This window comes from Bactrocera dorsalis, chromosome 3 (genome assembly GCF_023373825.1).
Source record: "Bactrocera dorsalis isolate Fly_Bdor chromosome 3, ASM2337382v1, whole genome shotgun sequence".
Lineage (NCBI taxonomy): Eukaryota > Metazoa > Arthropoda > Insecta > Diptera > Tephritidae > Bactrocera > Bactrocera dorsalis.
In genome coordinates this window covers 84,144,942-84,159,230 of record NC_064305.1, presented here as the reverse complement: position 1 = coordinate 84,159,230, position 14,289 = coordinate 84,144,942, and the positions used below count along the sequence as shown (strand labels likewise).

The window sequence follows — 14,289 nt, the reverse complement described above, 5'->3', positions numbered from 1 at the left end:
TTTTTTCATTATTTACAAAACTCTAGTTTCTCGATTCATCACCCTTTCTTAGGAATCAATATTTCAGCTCTCAGTAAGGTGTCTGAGCGTTGAACTTGATTTAAAAAACTATTTTCTTATTCGGTTGGAATGCAAAGGTATATATTGCGATAAAGCATTCTTGAATTTTTCTTCGAAAATCCTTAGTTCATGTGATATATTTTCACATTGACGACTCAAAGTAACTAGTCTTTCCTAATGATCTTTTCAATGCCGGTAAGAAACCATAGTGTATCAGGCTCCTGGTATGGACAGTATCGTGATTGCTGACAGACTTTGAAACATATTGTTTCTTCCATAATATTTTTTTTAATATTTGGCGAGTACTCACTAAAGTTTTTGGCAGTCTCAGTATCATAATCATAAACGGTTGTTTGGTCGACATTAATATACAGTAGTTATACTTTAGATCGTTACTTAATGTTCTTATTGCAATTATTCAGATTTTTTCATAAGATTTTGTCAGAGATTTGTCCCAAAATTAGCTTAATCAATAATTTGGAGATTTAGAAAAAATTCTTTATCTCTTCAATGATAACAGAATTATTTGTTGCGTATTCAGTCGTTGTTATGAGCGCATCAAGCAGATTTTCTAATGCCGCGAAACCTTCTCAGAACTTCTGACCACTAGATATTGCCATACTTGTTCCGGAGAAGACCCGGATACATTATATCAAATTATTTATTAACTTCGTGAAAATAATTTATGCTACTTCATCATCTCAGCGCAGGGCTGTCATTGATTTAGGCGCTTTCGCAAGATCCTTTTGGGTCAAGATTGCTCTTAAGGCATCCAGTATAAGGTTGAGAAAACCTTGACCTTACGCCAGCTGCAAAAGTTTATGAAAGAAGCAAGGCAAAAATATCTCTTCCTTCTTGATTGACCCGCATTTGAGAGATCAAGACTTAAAGTAAGTATTACACTTTCAGATATACCATCGGGCTATTGAGAACAAAAACTAAACACCTAGAAAAATGTTTACAGGCTACGAGACGCTTAACCGACTTGTAAGAACGGACAGTTTTAATATTATGGCTTTACAAAAGTCTGCAGTCAAGTGGATTCTTGAAGCAGCAAACAAACCTAAACTAACTCATTTATTGAACTTAAAACAAACTACTCTTTCCTTATAAAAATTAGTCAGACTTGATACTTTAAGCGCCTTAAGCGATGTTTATTAACCAATATTGGAATCTAGGAAAACAGTTAAAGGCAAATCACCGCATAGTTGCGACGACTCGAATCAATTGTAATGTTATTAAGGCAAGATGAAATATTTTAAATTATAAAACGCCTGCAATATGCCAACTAGAAAATGTGCTGCGAAAAGCTGCAACAAATTGGCCTGAGTTCCCATAGTTAATCTACAAAAGCAATTTAATCAAATGCCTTTTGTGTTGCCAAGCAATGATATAGACAAGTTGCTTAGGGAAAACGTAGCACACTTGTCAAGGAGATGAGCGCAAGAGCAAGCCATGTGTATGTGTGTGTCAACATCAGTCTGTCAGCTTGTCAGTCTGTTGTGGTGACAAATGTGTTAAACCGCTGCCAGAGGCAACAGATGTGTAGCGATCAAAAGTTGTCCGCATAACATTTGTGAATGTATGTGTCTTGGTAGAAAACAGGTGCTGCTTGACTTTGTGGCATTTATCTATACATAACTAAATATATATTTATATTAGTTAATATACTCGTACATACAATACTTATACAAATAACAAAAACAAAGCGATAATCAAAAGCAAACAAAGTTAACTAACACATTCTATTTCTCAAATATACTATTATTTTCATTTTCTATTTTCCATTTCACAATGTAATATTGGTATCTCTGTTTGTGTTTGTGTCAATATTTTCAGACGCTACGCGAATTTCCCGAGGAGCTGCGCGGCGATGTGTCCATGCATTTACACCGTGAAATCCTGCAATTGCCGATATTCGAAGCCGCCTCACAGGTAATATTTCTAAGAATCAATAAATGTTTTTTTATTCGCGATTTGCCAACAATTTCAATGGAAATTCCTTCGGCTTCTTCATCGTTTTGTGCCTCTCAGCTTGTTGCATGAATGTTGTTTACCTTCAAGTGCCCAGGTGTAAGTGACATAAAGGCGACGCGAAGCCTGTTCGCTCAATGTATTCAGCACGCCAAGCTGAGGCAGACAAAAAATAATAAACACATTGAAATATTTTGCGAAAATGCGCGCAATTCGAGAACAAGGGAAACACATGTAAGGCGCGAAAAGACTGTGTTATCGTTGCCTTTTAAATTCCCCGGTGTGTTGTTGGAGCTGACAATAAATTTGTATATTACATTGACATATTTGTGCGCTTTTGTGTTGGCAAATTTATATCAGTTGTTGTTGTTCTATGTTCATCGATGTTTGTGTTTATATTAGGCAGATATTTCTATCGAAATGCAAAATGGGGGCTTACTTTAAAATTTTACTTAGGCTTATATTAACATAAAGTATCTATAAAGTATTTGGTGTTTACATACAAAAATATTTGGGAATAAATTTGAATTTCAGACTTAGGGTTTATTAAAGTATTATTATTATTAGTCAAATATAATAAGCCCAAATTATTATATTGTGTTGACAGTAGGCATTATGAATGAGACTACTAAGTCAATATTATATAAAGCTATTAAAATTTGTATTTTTTAAAGTTGGAATTCTCTTAAGTTCTTATTTTTTTTAAAGCTGGAATTCTCTATTACCTATCGATATTGGTAGGTGTTTAAAAAGAAATTACAATTTATACCAAAAGTGTATGTCTTGGCTGTAATAATAAATGCGCCTAATTGTAGGCAATATCTCGTTTATTCCAAAAGTTGCTCAACTCATATTATTTGAATTTTCAAACGCCTTTAATCTTATGAGAACCCACTAGAAATTTTAAAAATTTAAAGAATATATTGCATTTTTCTACAGTTGGAATCGAGGCTAATTTTTTCGGAAAATAACTTATTGCAACCTTAAAAACAAGATCAATAATACTTTGGATAATTTTTGGCAAAAATCGTCATTTGCACCCTGACAGTGGGTGCTAGGTGTTTATAGATATTTCAGTCTCACTGCGAAGGCAGGCTCAGACTGGCAATACTTCATTCCTAGTATAGTTTGGAGGTATCTAGCCAAGTTCTGACTTTTATATAAGTATTTGTTGCTTCTTAATAGCACAATATTCAATCGAGGTGCCTTAGTATGATTAATGTGACAGAAAAGGCTAGATCATGGTGTCATTTGACATCTGCCGAGGATCAAAGTGGGTGAGACCTTTAAATAACTAAGTCTCGAATGAAATAAGCTTCACTCTTCATAATAAGATAATATTATTTGCGTGGCGGAGTCAGTGCGGAAGCACTTTCCTAGAACAACAAAAATTAGTTAATGGATTCGAACCTCTTGTACAACAGTCAAAAGGAACTAGTTAGTTCGAGAAGCGTGCAATGTTGGATTTCGTTAATACTGTAACCCATTCGAAAAAAGCTGTCCGGTGGTAAGCACGACTTTTCTGATTAAAATTGTCTTAACTCCAAGGATGATAAAATTTGTTTAGGGCTCTGGGAGGTCACGTGATATAGGGGAGGGCACAATAGACCCTAGGTCGCGGTGCAGAACCTCAAATTTCATTCTATTTCTATTTCTATTCTGATAAAATTTTATTACTATTATGATAGGTACAGGAAATAATCGATAACCATTTTGATTGTGGAAAAAATGACGGTTTTTTGAGTTTCACAAGTGCATTTAATTCTTTAGGCGTCATCTTGGAATAGTTCTTGGATCTCAGCGACCAGTCTTTTTAACTAGGTTGTTAAAGTAACGTTGGTCTAAGATATGGCGAGGGGATGTTTTTGTGAGAACTTGTATGGGCATAAAATTCTTAAGCCCATAGAAAATTATTTTCCTAGTTTTCAGTACCAAAACGGCTTGTCTTGAAAGCTCACATCATAATTAGTAATTCTTACTAATCTATAACTCTTTATTGAACTTGCTCGTAAAGTTATGATGTACTTGAGGTATTCCCAAATTTGTGGTTAAAAGGCTTCTGAAAAAGTGGACTGGAATGCGCAGATCTCCCAAGTATTCTGCTGACTCATGACTAAAATAGTCTTGGAATATTACCAAATGTTTGCTGTAATTATCAGAGCAAAATAAAAAATGTTCCTCACTTTAAACAAACTATTTACTCATGCCCCGCTTGAGCTTTACTAGGATTTTAGATGCATATTTCAAGAGTTAAATTACTTACCTGAACTAAGTTCTCATGTGTGGCTTTAAGCATTAAGAAATACCTTTCTTTCTCCACAATTTAACTAAAAACTCAGTACCAAGAATATTTTTTAAAACACTTATGGGTACAAATGCTTACCTGCCACCACAAGGAGCAACATTCACAAACTTTTCCATATATATATATGTATAGACCTAAATGTTGTTTCCATATTGTTTTTGTTGCGTAATAGACCCGAACCCTCAACAAGGACGAGTGCATTACTCTCTATGATTGCTTTCAAAAATGAAAGAAATGAAATGTAAGAAGCAAAGAAAAACTAAAAAGAAACAAAAATACATTACGAGTAAAAGGTATAAAAAGCCAACAACAATAACAACAAAAGCAATGCTTAAGATATACTGACTCTTACAAGTGCAAAAGTGCTCGGCAGACGGATTGCTAAGTGGTGGATACTTTGCAGCATGTAAAGTCGCATGCCAACAAAAGAAAGCGTGCAACAAATGGGTGGGCGGACGGAAAGGGCAGCAACAATTCAAGCGCGTAATTTGCGTGCGAAAGTAAGCAAAAGGTAAGCAACAGTTGAGGATCACTCAAAGTGCACGGTAAATGCGTGTATAAAATAAATGTGACAACTTGAGCGATTGCTGTGCAAGGACACTGCACGCGGCCAGGGGACGAAGGATAATGCGTGTACGGGCAAAATAGTTTTAAGACGTTTTTTTAAAAGTAAAGTTGAGTTTTGACAGACACAAAAACTTATTTTCATAATAACGGCGAATTTATTGTGGCACATGTGCTTGTGAAGTACTGTTACAGTTGGAAATTCTGCATGCAACACATGTGGCAAGTAGCTGAAGGTGGTGTTACATCATAAATTTCAGTAGTTGAAAAATTTTGTGAGAATTATTGTTGGCAAAATTTTTGTTTTTTGATATCACCGGATTTTATTTGACCCTCTACGATGCTTTTCAGTTTCTGAGATACACAATTTATAATATACAATACAAAATATTTCTAGCATATTGTAATACATTTTTTTTAAATTTAATTTTATAAAAAAAAAAAATAATACTTAATTTTGTACTAATTTATTTTTACAGGGTTGCCGGAAGCTGCTGTCACTACACATCAAGACAAACTTTTGCGCTCCCGGTGAATTTTTGATACACAAAGGGGACGCGCTGAACTACATCTACTATCTTTGTAATGGTTCCATGGAGGTCATCAAGGACGACATGGTGGTGGCCATATTGGGTGAGTGGCATGCCTAAATTATAAAAAGAGTAAAGCTTATCATAGGAGCTGTCTTTAGCATATTGAAAGCAAATTCAAATAATTCATTTGCTAAGTGAAAATTCGATTTTTTATGCCTTCATTAATATCTTTTTTTCCCTTAAATTTTAATTTGTTCGCCTTTATTCATTATCTGTCAATGAGAGATGTTAATCGCCGCATAAACATCCTTTTATTTCAATTTTTCCACGCCGCAGGCAAAGGCGATTTGGTTGGTTCTGACATTAACGTCCATTTGGTGGCCACTTCCAATGGCCAGATGACAGCGACCACCAACAGTGCGGGGCAGGATGCGGTGGTGCGCAGTAGCAGTGATGTGAAGGTGAGTGCAATTAACAGTTAATAAATGATAATGAGGGTATAAAATTGTTTTTTAATCTTCTGTGTAATGTGTATAATCTGCGTTTGTTGGTGGCTTAAAAAACTCGTTTGAAGCAGCCATTAAATATTCATGCATGAATTCATATGTACAAACGCATACATTCATATTTTAAATTTTAATTTCATTTGAACCAGATGGCAACATTGTAAAGTCATTTAGCATGAATGTCATAGTTTTTGATTGTTTTTTTACTATTTACAAGTAATTATAAATTTAGATCATTAATTATGATTGACAAGTGTGGCAACACTGTTACTATTTTATTTAAGTGCAAACATTTAAAATCTTTTTCACTCCCAATATCAAGTAAATTTTTGATTTTTTTAAGCTTTAAAAAAATTGTGGTACTTTTGTTGTATTTATATTCAGGTGGCAACTTCATTTAAGAGTATTTTTGTTAATTTCAATACAAAACTATATTATACAACTTTGTATTTATGGAAGTATTTTCTTCCTAAAAATTTCAATTATGTGGCATCTCCAAAAATTTTTTGTCAAATATTTATGTCTAAAATTAGATGTTAAATCGTTTTTGCTCTGTTTAAATAATTTTCTTCTCAACTTTAAATTTTTTTAAAATCAGGTGGCAACGCCCTTTTATTCTATTCAGCAGAAGTTAAATATTTATGTCTAAAATCAGCTGGTAAGCTGGTAAATTTTTCCGTTGCAACTTTGAAATATTTTAACACATTGACGGACAGTAGGAACAAGTAAAGGAACAAAGCCGTTCGCTTTGACGGCTATAGACGCAAGTGTCCGTCAACGTGTTAAAATCAGGTGGCAACACCCTTTTATTTCATTCAACAAAAGTCTCCAGTTAAACAAAAAAAAAATAGTCTAGTCTGTTCTTTTTTCTTTCTTTCGTCTTTTTTCTCTCTATCCCGCTTCCGTTGAGGAGACGACCTTAATTTTTAGGAGAGCATCACAATACTGAAAACCCCTTTTCTATATAAATAAATGCTACTTTTAAATGTTAAATTGCGTATTATATTTGGTGCTTCAGTTTCCATTAAGATTCTTCTATGCAAAAAGAAACGGAAATAAGAAAATGTGTCACAAACTGTCGTGAAGTTTTTAGTATCTCCGTCGTAACTCACTTTGATATCATTTAAATATGGCCAATTATACCTTAAGAGGCCGGAAAGTGGCAGGAAGTGAACATTGTCGTATGTTGAACATTAATTTCCTGGCTTTGCGGCGTATAACGTGCGATAATGTTGGTTGGAAGGGGAGGCAGTGATTGGTGCACTGTTGACTGGTGGGGGGCATGATATGTAAATAAGCATACATACGAGGTTATAGGTAAGCTTGCGTGGTCTCGTTTTGGAATAGAAACACTTTTTGGAAGTACTTCATAACTGAAGCTTAGATATTCATTTAGTTTAGGTTAGGTTTGGTTAGAAAACTTATCTAAAAAGATTCTTTGCTAATTTAGGAATCAACAAGATGGAGTAATTTTCCTGGAAGATGTCCGTCACATATGGTAGTATGACTGTTTGTCTCGTTTAAATCATTAGACAAAATAAGATTGCCACTTTGCGGTTTTTCAACTGATTTTATGTGAATATGTGAATATGTTCATATTATCGTAATAGTAGAAAGTAACTGGAAAGGATAAGAAATTAGTCTTATTATCGCTATTCATAAAAAATTTACCGAAGTCTAGAACCATTCTGGTCTTATTTCCAAGTTGGCAGTGATTTAGAGCTCACTAAACTTCAATGAAAACCTCATTCATCTTATCGATATCAATTCACTGCTGTATAAGATACCAAGGCTGTTTAGGAATTTAACTACTCTTACTGTTTAAAATTTGAAGAATAATCGGATCTAAGATCGTTTTCCGAGGCAATAGTACGGATATACATTTACGGATATTTTATTTTTTGTTTTATTTTCTCCTCCTTTTTTTGTATATGTTATATCCTATAGTTTTTTTCATCAAAAAATTATTTGCAATTCTTCAATTCAAGCATGCCTCATTCATTCAACAAGACATTTACTATACTCGTATCTATCATTTATTCGCATTGCATTCCACAATTCCTTTAAGTAATGAATTGTCTCAATTTTTTCACTCTTTCCCTGTTTATCATCATCAGGCGCTCACTTATTGCGATCTGAAGTGCGTGCATATGGGCGGCTTGGTTGAGGTACTGCGTCTCTATCCAGAATACCAGCAACAGTTCGCCAATGACATACAACACGATCTCACATTTAACTTGCGTGAAGGTTATGAATGTCAGGACTCTGAAATAGGACCATCATTTCCCTTGCCGAGCATAAGCGAAGACGATGAGAACCAGCAGGACGGCGATGGTGGCGACGACGATAATGAAAATGGTGCGAATGCCTCACCACATCACAGCATTACCACACCATCACCATTGCATGGCCGTTCACCTTTGCTGGGTTTGAATAGTCCACGTTTAATGAAATTACATCCGCGTGGACGTTCGCTGATAACCTTGCGTGAGCGTGTGGAGCGGCAACGTTCACTAAATATAACATCAAGTTTGGATACCGGCTCCATGGATGAGGATATGAACGGCGAGGATGGAGATGATGATGTGCACAGCATAAAGAAGAAACCTTCGATGGAACGCTTGGACTCGCAGGTGTCGACGCTGCATAATGATGTGGCGCAGCTGAGTCTGGAAGTGCGCAATGCCATACAGGCGCTACAGGAGATGACATTCTCGACTATGGCTTCGCAGGCTAGTCTGAAATTCCCACCTGCACGCTCAATACCCAATATATGTGGTACGGTTGGCGGCGCAGTGGGTATGGGCAGCACCATGCACTTTGTGGCGAGTAGCACAGATGATATGTCACTGCAGCGTTCGTCTTCTCATCCGCCCGAAATCTGGGGACGTGAAATGCAACTGAATTTTGCAGGCGGTGCGGCAGTGCAAGGGAGTAAGGCGACTGTTGATGCTGGTGGCGGTATCAGTGCTACTGGCAGCGCCAAGACAAACTCGCCAGCTGCGCCAGAAGTGCCGAAAATATCACGCGCTACACAAACAGACTTCTATAAAATAGATTTTCCCGTTTTCGAACGTTTTGTATTGGCCAATCCACGTTTGGTGCTCGGCCTGCTGGGTATTGATCCGGCGATAAAGACTGAAATTGAATTGCTACAACAACAGCAGACTCTACAAGTATCGCCGTTGAATACAATCGAGGAGGTTATATCGCCTGCCGAAGGCCCCGGCTCGGTTACCGGCTCCAATGAACGCTTGCTGGGCGACAGCTTCTGCGGCAACGGTAAGTCGTATGCCGTGATGGATGATGAGAACTCCAATGATTATCGTTGGATAATGAAACATTCCGTGAGTAAAAGTAGTAATTGTTGTCGCTCGACGGAGGCTTTACTGCAACCCATTGAAGAGCAACAGGAGTTGCCCAAGTACTCCGTTACATCAGCGCAACGCATGCCACAGTCACCACCCTCACGCTACGAGCATCTTTACACTTCCGCTACGACAACTGCGACGACAATCATTGCCGCGACGCCGGCATCTGCCGACCAGGCAGCCACTTTCCAGTTAGTTAGCGAAGCAGAACGAACAGGCGGTCCTGCGAAAACTCAACAACAACCAGCACACCGCACAACGCGGCGGAACTCCAACACCAACTACAGCCAGCACCATAGCAACAGCAATAGCAGTCTCTCGAGCAATGCGTCCACACATTCGAATAGTAGCAACAGTCCGCCTGCGACAGCAACTGCCGGCACGACCGGACACAATGGACCGGTTAGTGGTGGCACAGGTGGCAGCACGACCAGCGGAGGCGGCGGTGGTAACAGTGCGCCCAGTAACAACAGTAGTCGACGCTCGTCTTGGAAGCTGCATCGTTCGCAAAGTGGTGACTATAAACGTTTACCCGAGGCGCTAGAGGACTCACCGCCGGGAAAGATCATTACCGCCGCTAGCGCAACAACAACAACATCTGTCACACATTACGCATACAGTGGCGGTGGCGCCGCCGATGAACATCTCGAGCTACTCGCCAGCAGACGCTCATCGCGCGCCAGTTGTGCGTCGGTGGTCAGCGCGGCCGCAGAAGCGGCAGTGGTGAGTAAGCGCAACAGTCTTAATGCGAACCGTTCGCTGTTAAGCGTTAGCGGTGCTGGCGCTGGTACAAATGGTGGGCAAGGGCATACGAGTTACCGTTTCTCCGCTGGCGATGCGGATAAATTGGAGAAGGGACTGAAGGGAATGCCATCAACGAGATCGCTGCGGGACGCCAGCGTCAATTAGTTGGAGGCCAACGGCTGGAAAGCGAGGAAATCGCTGAAGCGTAGAAGTAGTAATAGCTGCATGTCTAGCTAGTTTTTTAAGAAATCATGAACCGAGTGCTGTGCGAAAGTTGACAAAAAGACAGATTTGTAGCTAGGTACAAATGAGATGAGTGATAAAAGAGCAAAAGAAAGCATAGGTTGTGTTTTAGCTGGAGCAAATAAATTCATAGGTTAAGGTGGATGAAATAAATAGAGAATTTTTTTGTATATAATGGGTAGGAAATTAGTAATGCTGATAGTACTTGAAAAACTCAGAGTATCAGTTAGATCATTCTATTGCTTTTCGACTTTCCTTTTCATGCTTTTGTCCAGATTGTCATAAGGACAATGCATGGGCTTACCAATGTCGGTCATGTTTTCGGCTGACCGTCGTACACAACTCTTGGTAATAGCGTCGACTATCTCATAGCTGTGGATGCCTTTGTGACTTGGCACCTAGTAGAAAAATTATCCCTCTGTAAAAGTTGTTCTAAAAATTTTATTTCTTAATGATGTTTAAAAGAGTCGTCATTGATGTTTTCTTTCAAAATCGGGTTTGGCGAATAGTGAAGAACACTATTCTAATGCACTTTGGAAACTTGTAATCCAACTATTTGAAAAATAGTTTTGAGGTTATGGTTATCGCTTGCAGAGCTTCGTGTTATTTTTATTCGCTAAACCTTTTGCTAAGATTGATTTGATAGGCAACGTTGATGAAGTACAACAATGTTGTGAGTTATTTTTGAGTAGTTAGATAAAAGTTCTGAGTCTTTTTGAAATATTCTACTCAATTATCCAGCAATGACATAACTTGACAGCTCGAATTTGTCATAATCGAATATGTATTGCAACCTTCGGTGATATACGCATGAGAGCGTTAGATCGTACCTTGCTTAGAGGCTGCACGAAGCTTATCTCATATTAGTTTAGTTTAGAAAGGAGCTAACGAGAGTATGGCAATGAGTAGGATTTAGAAATTGAGTGAGTTTTTAGTAAGTAACAGTGAGTGATTATATCATATACACAGAGAAGTAGAGAAGAAAAGATATTTTTAACAGAAAAAATTGAAAAATGAAAAAACTCACATATTTACACACATACACCATTATTATTATATAAACATATATACATATAAGAACATATGAAACGCTGTATTTTGTTGAATTTTTGTTGAATAATTCTCGATGTGATTTTTGCATGTTTGTGAAATTAAAAAAAGTAAGTTTAAGGATATTTTTAAGTAAGAATTAATTTATTAAAGTTGAGAAAATAAAAAAAATATTAAAAAAGTAATAAAAGAAAAAATTAAAATTAAAATAAAAATAAAAAAAAGTAATATAATTTAAGTATAAAATAGTTCTTAACTGAAAAAAATGGGTAGTCGAAAAAGTCTTTTCGTATTTCTAATCAAATTTGGAGATATACGACTGCAATGAGATCTATTGACAAAATACGAAAAGACTTTTTCGACTATCATGTAATATATGTATGTGTGCGTGACATACATTTTTATCTGCTGTTATGCTTATAAATTTTTATCTATTACATTTTTATACAAATATTTTTTTTTAATTTTTTTCTAATTTTTTAACGTTATTTATATAAATTTAATATATAGTATAACTGCTACCTTCGCAAATACCTATGTATACACAAATAAATTATATCAACTTGTAGCCAGGCTGTCACTGGAAAGTTCAAAACAAGTATAACTGTAAACAGAGACATATGAGCATAAAGCTATATCAATTTATTAAGTAATATATATGATACATATATATAGTATATGAATGAAAACATATGTATATGTGTGAGTAGTCGTAGCATAGGCTTATTGTTGAGAATAAATTATAAAAATCTCTTGTTGAAGTTGGTTGAATATTTTTTATTGCTAATCTAAATATAAAACTTGTAAATTATGTTAAATTTTAAGTTTATAAATTTAAAACTAAAAAGGCTCATGACTGTTTTAGATTTTGTATGCCAATTAGCACGCTTGCTCGCAAAAAAAAAAAAAAATAAAATAAAAGTATAAGTATATGTCTGAAATGTATTATAAATAAATATATTTTAATAAGGGAGAAAAAAATAAGTTTATTTGCGTATAAGAATGTTTAATGAAGCATAAAATGAAATGTAAAATAAGATGTTGTAAAATAATAAATAAAAAAATATTAAAATAAATCTAACTTCATGGCTGTATGTTTGTATAAATGTGAAACTATTGCTCTAAGCTTTCTACTTACGCAAAAATCACAAAAAAAAAAAAATCATAAGAAAAAAAAATCACACGAAAAGAAAAATTCCACAAAAAATTAGTTGGCGTAACGTAAATTGTAAAATAATACAAGCTACATCTAAATATCATAACTATTTAGCGCTAACACAGCAAAAAAATTTTAACGAGAAATTCCGAAATTTCAAACTAGCTATTTGTATGCCATTTTCTGCAGGCTTGAATTTTATTCAAAATTTCTTAAACCTGAAAGACTTAAAATACCTGCTCAAATTAAGTACTACAACAACAAACAACTAGTTATATATGTATATTAAGTTACTAAGATATCATATAGCAATTATATGTAAATGAAAAGTAAAGTCTATTGAAGAGCAAAGTTCAATTTACTGTTTGAAAAAATAAAATAAAATGAAAAAATAAAATCAATTCAAAGAATTCAAGAATTGAATTCAAAGAAGAAACCGTAATCAAAACCCAGTTTCTGTAAATTCAATGTTTTAAGCCGAACAAACCAAAATCAAACAACTTTTCCAATGCCAACAAAACTCAGCTGGACTGAAACGCATACAATTATCGAACAAGAATATAATACATATGCATATTCAGTGTTGCAAATACAACAAAAACAAACAAACAAAAATAGTTAAAACGCATTTTGGCAAATATTTACAAACAAGCGCATGTACATAGGTTTTATGTATATACAAGTATATGAAAAAGAAAATATTTGGAAAACAAAGAAAATAAGAATAATGATGAAGCATTTCAACAGCATAAATAAAATAACTACAGTGTTTAAACAAAATATACCTACATACATACAATTTCAACTGAATTTCATTGATACGATTACTCGCTTTAAAGGTGGCTATTGAAGGTAATTGTTCTTCGGAAATACTTTGGTTTACAAATCAAACGTTATAGCATAAATTTAAAGTATATAGACACCTCCGTTTTATCAACGAAAACCAGAACAGCTGATGTGTCCCCACAATAATAGGTCTAGATCGCTGGATCTATTGATCAGCTGACATAATCACATTTTGGTTGTTAAATATTGTATACTTTTTTAGGCTGGAAGATTAATAAACATAAAAAAATCATGAGCACTAAGTTTCTTATACTATGTAGCTCGAATTGCTAGTACATTTAATTTTTTTTAGTCCATAGACTTTGACATTACAAGGTCGTAAAGTTTCGAAAATTGTTAGCGAAAGAATAGCAAGATAAAGTGTACCCAGAGGGATGTGTATGACATTATTTTTACCTAGCAGTGGGATGTAAAAGTGATTGATAAATAGGTAATTGTAAAACGGCAAGCTTTTTCAGTACTTATGACCTTTAGAGGTTTTTTACATGCAGTGAAATGGACCACTCTTCTAGAAATCAATGAAATTTGCTGACTTGGTTAACTTTAGCAAAGACAACAACTATTTGTTAGCTACCACTTTCTCGGAGATTTAAGACCTTTGGTTGCCATTTTGTTTACATTTGGCTAGTTCAACAATCTACGGTAAGGTCAATGAGCCTTTTGTTTGCCTTTAGCGAGAACGGCAACCCTTTGTTTATATTTAGCAAAGACAGCCATCTTTTTTGAGATCAAAAATCTTTAGTAAAATCAATGGTTCTCCTATGGTATTTACATTTTACATCACTCTCCTGCGTTCACTAAATACTTATTGGTAAGACCAGTAACCAGCAATTTTACTTTGTAAGAAATTGGAAAAAAGTCAAGGCGGTGTTCCTACCAAAACCGAGCAGATGACCGATAATGTGATAGATTTGAGACTTATGGGCCTCACATCCTT

General features: G+C 35.5%; 1 protein-coding gene across 6 annotated transcripts in view; it reads left to right on the top strand.

Moving 5' to 3' along the window:
- The window catches only part of LOC105227793 (potassium voltage-gated channel subfamily H member 8), a 177,879-nt gene extending 164,572 nt beyond the window's left edge, over positions 1–13,307 (top strand). For all 6 annotated transcript variants that reach the window (XM_049450662.1, XM_049450660.1, XM_049450658.1 and 3 more), the window contains 4 exons: positions 1,900–1,995; positions 5,383–5,536; positions 5,773–5,897; positions 8,060–13,307. In XM_049450662.1, coding sequence (XP_049306619.1) covers positions 1,900–1,995; positions 5,383–5,536; positions 5,773–5,897; positions 8,060–10,222 — 2,538 coding nt within the window. In that variant the 3' untranslated portion in view covers positions 10,223–13,307. The remainder of the gene's footprint in view (positions 1–1,899; positions 1,996–5,382; positions 5,537–5,772; positions 5,898–8,059) is intronic.
- The last annotated feature ends 982 nt before the right edge of the window (positions 13,308–14,289 follow it).